A 10,193-nucleotide genomic window follows, 5' to 3' on the forward strand; every position below is an offset into this window, starting at 1 on the left:
GAACTGAATAATAACTCGAATTCCCTGCTTTTAGTTGACATTTAATTTCTTCTTAAATATTGCTTTTGCCTGTTAATATTTATCCTAGATATTTGAAAGTATCCACTTTATCAAAAGTATCATTTGATATTTTAACGCATCCAAAATTTGCCGTATTACGATCCCGAGGAACTTCTTTCTTTGTATTTAGTACATAAATTTCACTTAGTTTTAAAATCAATTTTTCTTTTTTTTTTTTTTTTTTTTGTTTGTTTCGGAGAGGGGATCGGACCCCTCTAAATACGCCCCTATTATTTGGAAACAAACAAATAGATGAGATACAAAAGAATTTTCGTCTTAAATGTCCATGGTGATTTTCCCGTTGAAATAGTTAACGATTTAAAAACCGTATGTTACGAAGAGAAGAAAGCAAGATTCACCCGTTAGCCGTTCAAAACGGGAATTTCCCTAATCTTCCTCTACATGATACTCGTTTTTATACTGTGCTTACATACGTACATTTGAGTCTCATTGTATTATGATTATTATCTTTCATAATCGAAATAATAGATAAGAAACGGGATTTTACTTATTTTCACTTTAAATTAATTTGTTTCGGAATTTGATTGAAATCAACGATTTTTATTTAAAAAAACAGGTGATTTAAATCAGGCTGATCTAAATCAATCCACCCTGGTTAAATATAATACACTAATTCCGAAGAGGATTAAAACACGCAACATACGGTAAAACAGTTTCATTTTCTAGCATTTAATAGGTTTGTTAAGTAGAAACCCAAACTTTGATGGCCCATAACTCGGAAACCATGACTAAATCTGCAATGTTGGTAGATCTTGATGAGCCAGTAGTGAAACATGCGCAAAGTTTTGGAAATGAAATGAAATCGTTCAGTTTTACATCCCACGATTATGTACTTGGCTAACCGAAACAGGAGGACCTCGAAAAAACGGACGTACACGGTGTTTTGTCAACCACAAAGTTCACTTGGCGCGAGTTGGGATCGAACCAGAGACCCCACGCACCAGAAGTGAACGCTCTACCACTGAGCCAGCGCGATTCCTGCAGACTTTTGGTTTCGAGCTATTGTTCATCAAATTTTAGATTCAGACTTAGTCAAAAATAACTTCAAATCCACACTTCGATGACCAATAATCTGAGAACCAAAGACCTGCACAGCGTATAATGTTTGATATATGTACTACGCTCGTGAAAGTTTTGCCAGCACTCCAAATTTGTTCAAGATCGAGCTTCATCGATCGCGTAAAACATATTATCCTTATTATTGATTTTTAAATATTTTAGAAAAAAAGTCAAATGAAGGATGGTAATGCATATACAGTACATATTTCTTATTATGTTATATAAAATAAACTCTTTGAATGTAATTTTCACCAATATTTGTCAAATATTTAAATTTCTAATAAAATTAAAACCGAAGAATCACTAGTACATATTGTCGTTGGCATTACCCTTTGTTAGAATAATGAAATGTACATTTATTTTGACATCGTTTCAAATCATCAATTGATTTAATAGCACTCCGAAACTGAACAATGCATTAAGTAATACATCTTTATGTATTAAAATCCCAATTCTTCTACAATATTTCAGACTTACCGGAATCAAAAATGCCAATGTTTTTCCACTTCCAGTTTTAGCAGCTCCTAATATATCTAAACCACGTAATGCGAGACCAATACTTTCTCTCTGAATTTCAGTTGGTTCAACGTAGCCATTTTCTTTTAAGCCTTTCAACGTCTTCTGAGACAAAGGTAGATCTTTGAACACCCTTATTCTACTTGGGTCAATCTGCAACACACCGAAAAAAAAAAAAATTTATATATATATAGACTGGGCTTGAAAATTCCACTCGTCTGCTCGCCAGTGGCGAGTACTTTTTTACATTTGGCAAATCAAGTCCGATCAATTAAAAACGTGAATTCAAGGGTAAATAGCAAATGTCAATCTTTTTTTAGTTTGTAAGAGACATACCAATAAACAAAATACAAAAATGTATTGATATTTTACTGTCTTGCAAAGTGACTTGTTTTGTGTAAACACTGGCTAGTAGATTTTTTTGGCTGCAGAGTACTTGCAAGCAAGATTTTTCAAGCCCTTTATATATATGATCTGCAACAAGAATCAACAAAGATTAGTAAAACCTCATTATTTATAATGTACTGTACTATATAAGTCTTCTATCTTTAAACTTTTCAAGTAACTACTGCAACATTGCAAATATTGTACAGTAAGGACATGGATAGAGAGCTTTTCTTTCCAGGAAATGCAGAAGTACTCTAAAATTTCAGCCAATGTTGCCTTTAATTCCTTTCCTTTCAACCTTCTTTCTTACTCTTTTTATTTTTCCAAAAATGTCAGGTTTAGGTCAGTTTTCGTGAGAAAGCATATTGCGTGACAGTATCTTTATGAATAGAAGAATGATAGTTCACATGCTCCCGAGAACTAGCCGGATTGTGAGAATGGATATGAGTTGTAGTTAGGAAAGAAGACATTTAACTTGGTCCAAAAGTGTAGATGGTAATATTACAAATTCGAAAAACAATATTACAAATTCGAAAACCAATCTTACAATGTTAGAAAAGAAATGCAAAACTGGCTATACCCATATAGAAGAGTCGTGGTGAAAATATAAGGTCAGGGGGAAAAATTATACAAAGCTGAATTCCGGTACGCAAACAGAAGAGGGTGGTTTTCACAATGTATCCACAATCGGTCAAAATAAGCTTAGGGGGAAAAAAAATTCACACGCAGTCAAATATTCTCGATTTTGTAATTAAGTTTTCCTGTAAAGGGAGTGCCTTTTGGTTACTACATACTATAAACATAAATGAACTGTAACTATCTTATTATGACTTTTTTTTTTTTTTAAGGGGATATTATAGGTATGTATTCAGATAGATTCAACTGAACTGTTGAAAAAGTCTAGGAGGCGAAATTGAATTCGTCCTAGATAAAAATAATACAAAACCAATCTAATATTATTATTATTACTGCTTCATATGGGGACTCGAAAGTGCATAAGCCAAAACATGCCTGTACACATCTACGAATAAATGCTTGGTCTTTTTTATTTGTTTTTAAAATTTGCTTAATACAAGAGTATTGCAGTGGTACAGACTTGCCTTTAATTAATGAATATACGTACCTAAATCAACAAAACGACTATATATTACAGTTCACAGACTGATTTGCAGGACAAGATATGGATCGTGGTAAACTGTTGAACTAACATATACAATTTTGTACAGTACAACATTTAACACTGACAAATAAATGTGGAGTGGCCCCGCGTAGCGTAGTCGCTAACGCTCTCATCTATGGTACGTGGAGACATTCGGTCGAACGCTTTTTCGAGCCAGCCATCCTCAATGAGGTTTTATGGGTTTTCCTCGCTCACCACGCAAATGCTTGAACTGTAATGACCCCACGTTTCTCCATTACTTTCTTTGTCCCCAATTCACCAAATAGTAAGATCGCCGAGGGACGCCATCCTTCATACGTGACAGGCTAACATGGCCATAGATGACAAAAGTCCCCCGAAATTTAATTCTAACCCTAAATAAATGTACATAGACTTTTGCATATTTATCTCCTACGAATCGTATAGCTATTTTATGTCATTAAATCATGGTCATCACCTCCTCAGTTATTACAGACTTCTTCAGAGTTGTCACAGCTATTGATTGGCATAGCAGGAAACGCATGCCGTCACACATTTTAGACAGTTTTTCTCGATAGGAAAAGATTACTGTGCAGCAAGAGTATTTTGGCGTTATTTTACAATTCCAACTGATATTATTCAGGATATGTAGCTGGAAAATATAATTCTACGCTGTAAATTACAATTGAAAATAGCTGGGAAAAGTGTCAAGAAATACCAGATGAAAAAGTCACAACAAGTACAACCACTAGTGAATTTAAAGAAAGGAATCCAAATGGAAGGTAAGAAAATTGTTGTAAACAACACGGTACTCTTTTCGAGACTTACAACTCATGCAAAGAAAAACTGCCACACTGTAAAGTGTTTTGAATTTGAACAGCCTTAAATAATACCCCGTTAAAATAAATGAGTACATATAAAAAAATGACTGTTTTCTGCCGGCAAAGGATTTCTGTACAGTGTACAAAAGCTGTATTTTATTGTTACAAATGTAATGTTACTAGTGCGAAATCATTTCAAGAGCTAGGAATTCATGTAATTGCAAGAATTTAAGTGCTTTTATTATCTTTGCTTACGTGCATACTCGCCATCGCTGATGCGCCTGCTACCTTCGTATGCATCCCCCCCACCAGCTTCGTCCTGTTGTGACTCGGATACATAGCATTCGTGCTTTTCAGTGGCCAACTGGCAAAGATTAGCTTGTGTTCTTTGCATCGTAGTTTTTGTTGCGAAAACATTTCCAGACGATGTATTTATACGCAAATCGTGTAAGAATTGTAATTTTTTTAAACAATCACTTTTGGTGACCCCGTTGATCTTCATCTATGCTAAGTGTGGTATTGTCATGTCACCCAATGCAAATCTTTTCTAGAACAACAGAAGGAAATTAGTGAAAGAATGATGATCTTTTAACATTTACTTCGAATGGTGTGTCTAAACTTGACCTTTATGTTTTTTTCCAGTGTGATTTTATCCCACGTCTAGACGCTGTAACAATTACTTATAGTCGCCTCCTTCAACTTCATCTAAGCTAAGTCAAATATTATCAATGGCCCATCGCAAATCTCTTCGAGGACAATAGAAGGAAGTTACTGAAAGTATTATCATTTTTCAACAATTATTTCGACTGGCCTGTCCAAACTTGACTTGAACGGATGCGAATATACAAAAAGTGGAAACATGTACGACCCAGATCTTAGGCTTACCTTACTTGCGTCAGCGGCTTCACTTGAGCAGACGGTTCTACCAACTAGAAAATTTATAGGTAAAATAGGATGTGAAACATTTTTCGTGATGGAAACGAGAGTGCGAATATACGTAACTAGTATAAGTGCACAGCATATTTAAATGAATTTTGAGTGACAGTGAATAGGCATTTATTCCAAAGTTGGGCGTCCGCTTTCGCCACGTTTTTTCGCTCTTATCTCCTTTCCACGTTTTCTGCAATTTGTTATTAGGTTAATTAATCCGTGCTCTTCAAAGTTCTAAAAGATTTTGCTCGTTATCAACGTATAGCTTCACACATGTTAGAACTGTTAGTTCATGGTCCTTGTATATTCGCCATGTTGATAACATAAATGCTCGTTACTTTCCCACAATGCAACTGTTCGGTTACCTTGCGCCAAGTAGTTCTTCCGCTCGGCGTATAGTCCTATGTTTATAACCGCTTATATATAACAAATAAACAGATTTTTCGAGACACTTATATATTATCAAGCACACAAACGATCAAATTATCCATATCTTATTTGTAAATTTTAAAAATTTTGCTGAAAACGGACGCCCAACTTTGGAACTTAACCCCAGTGAATATACAGGGTGTCCGAGAAGTCCTTCCCTCATTACAGAAATTGATAACTCACGCTAGAAATAAGATAGAAATATGAAACTGGTGTTGAATTGTTTACAAACTACAAAAGTTTTGGTCACATCAGTACACTTCCACATGAGCACCCTTGGTAGCACGTAGCACATCTAGGCGATATTCAATTTCCATCCACACATTAGCCAACATCACTGGAGGGATCGTTGCAACGACTGTGGTTATTCGTTGCTGCAGGGTTTCAAGATCTGGTACACGTGTTCGGTAGACCTCATCCTTGACATAACTTTTATAGTTTGTAATAATTCAACACCAGTTTCATATTTCTATCTTATTTCTAGCCTGAGTTATCAATTTCTGTAATCAGGGAAGGACTTCTCGGACACCCTGTATTGTAGGCCTACACGTAAGTGTACTCTTCTATCCTCAAATATACTTGTACTCCCCGTCGCTGACGCACCTACTTTCTACGGACGCACTTCCTTGGTACTGCGCGGGCCCACTGCTGCGCTCCTGCATCGATAAGATAGCATTCGTGCTTTTTAATGGTCCCCTAGCACAAGTTGGTTCGCGTTTTATGCATGTAGTTTTTATGCCATAACTCCACTGTATTTACGCTGAGTCCTCCTGAAGTCATTCTGTAAGTAGTAATAGGGCTCTTCATTTAGTGCATACTCTGCTAGGCTCTAAAAATCTTGAAAAAAAAAAGTGTAAAAATTTGGTAGAACCGTCTGCTCGAGTAATGTCGCGTTAGCAACTCGCTACTCTGTCCGTTGCGTTTGTAAAAGAGGGTGGTATCATACACAGAACGCATAATGGCGTTTTCCCTTAGTGAGAAGAGCTTTCGCCTATACAAAACTATTGGTGCACTTGCTACGTTACATCTCTACACACTCTGAATCATATGTAATTATACCACACTTCACCACTATCAAACCATGTGTAATTATATCACACTTCACCATTATCACAGTGCAAGGTACATTAATTATTTATTCTTCTGTACTTACAGATTCGTATTGTGTCAGGAGTCTTTCGATCTCCACTTGTTCAAAATCTGATTGTTTCTTCTTTTCTCGAAAAACTTTGATTTTCTTCTTTTGTTTTTGATGGTTTTTGGAAACAAACTTGCCATTCCTCTGTTCTACGTGCTGTTTTGCCTTCATCTTCACTAAAATTCACTCATGCTTTCCTCTTTTCTTCTTCGTCCCTCTCTCTCTTTCCCTCTCTCTTTATGCTCTACACAGACGTCTAGTGAGCACTCCAAATGGTAAAATGGGGATCTATACACTTAGGCCGCCCCTCCATTGCTTCCAAATGCGATTGCGAATTTCCCAAGACGTGTAATAAATTGGAGTGCCAGCACGTGTAAATGAATTGCGAAAATCGACGAAAAGATGCGAATGCGAATGATCCCAACATGCTGGGATTGTTCATCCGAATGGAAATTCGTCTGCAGAAAAATTGAGCGCTACGTGAGAGAAGAAAGTTGGTTTAGCGATTAGCGTGAAAGTAGACGACGTTGCGAGGTGCGGAGATAAAAATAAAAATGGAAATACTGTGTGTTTCTTCTTCTTCTTCGCTGCTTTCTTGCCCTGGCGCCAGACCTTTGGACAGCTCAGGTATATATGAGCCAGATGGTATAGGTACGTTTTACACAGTCCACATGCGGAGTATATTCACTGAACGGTTATATAAAGAATAGTTATATTGAAATGTTGTTGACTATAATGTACTGGAGAAGATGGTAAACTACAGAGCGTATATTGTTCGCTAAGATAAACGAAATGGTCACTGGGGAAGTGTTGTGGAAACGATGTATTATCATAAAGAGGATGTCACGATAAGCTGGCGTTAATTTACACTGAAATATGAGATGAAGTAAGCTTCCGTCCGTTTCACAGCAGTAACACAAGGGTGTATTGCGGCATTCTTGCTGATATAAACGGTACGGTGTTTGAGCGATACCTAGGTATAACCTAAAGAGTAAACATACGTGTCTCCTCGTCCATCCTTCGGGTGATGTCTACTTTTTGATCGTGGGATTTGGGAAGATATTCCAGTAGTGTTTACCTTCGCAGTGTCTTGTTTGTTCTTGGTAGCGTCTCCATTTTATTTGTCTTTGTTGATGTAAGAAACCATGTAAACTTTCCGCTGGAAAAGGAATGTTGATTATCCGATCCTGAAGCGTACCGGCCATCGCATACTCATCGAGTACAGTGTTGCCAGGTATGCCGAAATGGGCAGGACAATAGAAAAAGGAAGCGCATTGATTTCGTTCCCTAAGAATCGAGAGTTGTTGTTTAATATTGCTGTGAATCCATGATATGCGGTTCGAAAGAGCAGCTGTGTGTATACTTTGTAATGCACTAAGGCTATCACTACAGATGCCAAAATAACGATATTTATGCTCTATGGCATGTTTTAAGCCTATACGAATAGCCCATAGTTCTGCATGAAATATAGACATCTGATTCCGTACTCGTTGAATTACAAACTGCGATGTTTGTGGAATGTATATTGCCACTCCGGTATATTCCAAGTCACCATGAGTTCTTTTGGAAGCATCTGTATAGATTAGGATGCGGTGTGAATGATGCTGAGCCATATAATATTCCCATCTCGGCGCTACACTGTTCGGACTTAAGAGATTCGTTCGTTTGGTAGTGGTGATCGGAAATTCCAATTCCACGGCTTGAAGAGTGGTAAGGTATTGAATGGAGTAACACGGTAAACAAGGATTGCGATATATAACTTGTATCCAACGGCGTAGATTGACATATGCCTGGTATATCCAGGATAGCCTCTGTCGGTACGGTAGAGAACCGGTTCTGTTTTGTGTGTATAGTAGTTCCAGTTTGGGGATGACTGTAAAGGAAGTCATGCCTAATCTTCTCATTATGTAACGAGCAGCAGAATGATCTGTTTGTATTGGAAACGGTATTATGCCTGCAGCTTCTAAGAGAGCGTTGATTGGAGCAGATTGAGGTAGCGAGAAAATTGTGCGGAGAGTATATGCTTGAAGGCGTACAGGAAGAGAACTCAGTCTAGCTGGAATCGGTGACAGAAAGAATCCTCAATAATTCAATATAGCTTCTATACATAGTGGAGAAACTCGGAGTAGGGTGCCAATATCCGTCCCCCATTTTTTGTTGCTGACACTTCTTATTATATTGATATAAGGTTGTATCTTTACCTGAAAAGTTTCGAGTTGGGGCTTCCAGGAAAGACGTGCATCAAAAACAATTCCCAGGTAAGAGAGCTGTGATTGACGGTTCAGTGTATGAGTGTCTATGAGCAATCGAATATCTCCCACTTGTCTTTTGCGTGTAAAAACGGTATATGTCGTTTTATTCCAGTTGACCTGCATTCCATTGGACAAGTTCCAGTGTGAGATAAATGTTAGTGCTGCTTGAAGTTTGCTCTTGGCTTCCTGTAGAGAGGAACTACGGACATATACGAGATGGTCATCAAAGTAATTAAGAATTCTAACATGTTGTTTAAGTGCAAGGTGAAAGTCAAGCATGTAGATGTTGAATAACAGTGGACTGAGGCATGAACCTTGAGGCAAACCTTGAGATGTAAGTCGTGGAGCAGATATTTTCCCTTGGTATTTTATACTGATTCTTCTATTGACTAGCCAGTTGTGTACGTACCTGATGAACTGTGAAGGCAGATGAGCAGCAATGAGATGATATACCAATCTGTCTAAATCTATCCGGTCTTAAGCTCTGTCGAAATCCAGTTTAAGCGCAACAACACATTGGCGATGTTGGAATGCTTGCCAAATGTCTAGTAGAAAAGTGGAGAGCGCATTATGAGTAGCCTTTCCTTTACGAGCTTCGATGATTGTGTTAGGAAGGATATTATGGTCTTCTGTGTACCATTCAATTTTCCTCAATACGATTTTTTCCAGTGTTTTGCTAAGGCAGGAAAGCAAAGTGATAGATCTAGAGGTGGTAGCTTGACCTACTGTTTTTTTCGGTTTCAGGATTGGAAGTACTAAATGATGTTTCCAACTTGGCGGTACATGTCCCGTAGACCAAATAGCTGGAAAACACTGTAGTAATAGTTGAATACCTGAAGCTGGTAGGTCCTTAAGGTGCTGGTATGTGATTTGATCCACGCCTGGGCTGGTTTGACGTCCTGTTGATAGGGCTTCTGCTAGTTCTTCAGGGAATGGTTGCGATGGCAGGAGATAGAGGTACAGTAGTAAGGTTCGACAGTAAAGTTTTGCGGGAAGACAAGACAGTCGGAGCCGTTAAATTACAATGAAATTCTTCCAGCCAGGAAGGGTTAGGATGTGGCGCATGGTGAGGAGAACGCGTTAACAATTGAGTCCGTATGAATTTCCCGATAGATAGCGCTAGTTCCTTCTTGTAAGGTTTTGCAATATTGTTGCCAATGAGTTCTACGGCATCTTTGCATGTGTTGTTTTAGTTGTGACTGCGCCAATCTGGAGCGAAAATAGGTTTCAGGAGTTCGATCTTGGAAGTATTGTTTCTGGGCCGATTTGCTGTTATTAAGCAGTTTTTGACAATACATATCCCACCAGGGATATTTGTAACGTCGAGATCTTTCCCTTCGAAGTGCCTGTCCTTTGTTAGCCTGGTTTGCGCCAGTTACGATGTGTTCCGTCAGGAGTTGTAATGAATGTATTCCATCTGTAGCCTGTAGTGCCAGCGTGTT

The 10,193-nt window shown here is 38.0% G+C and overlaps 1 protein-coding gene across 1 annotated transcript in view; it reads right to left on the reverse strand.

The window, feature by feature from the left end:
• Positions 1 to 6,898, reverse strand: part of LOC145662823 (putative ATP-dependent RNA helicase DDX10) — a 55,081-nt gene extending 48,183 nt beyond the window's left edge. The window contains exons 1-2 of the mRNA XM_081728723.1: positions 6,515 to 6,898; positions 1,618 to 1,809 (exon numbers count right to left, since the gene is read on the reverse strand). Of these exons, the coding sequence (XP_081584849.1) occupies positions 1,618 to 1,809; positions 6,515 to 6,670 (348 nt within the window). The 5' untranslated portion in view covers positions 6,671 to 6,898. The remainder of the gene's footprint in view (positions 1 to 1,617; positions 1,810 to 6,514) is intronic.
• Between the last annotated feature and the right edge of the window lie 3,295 nt (positions 6,899 to 10,193).

Source organism: Thermobia domestica, chromosome 1 (assembly GCF_964235325.1).
Source record: "Thermobia domestica chromosome 1, izTheDome1.hap1.1, whole genome shotgun sequence".
NCBI classification, from domain to species: domain Eukaryota; kingdom Metazoa; phylum Arthropoda; class Insecta; order Zygentoma; family Lepismatidae; genus Thermobia; species Thermobia domestica.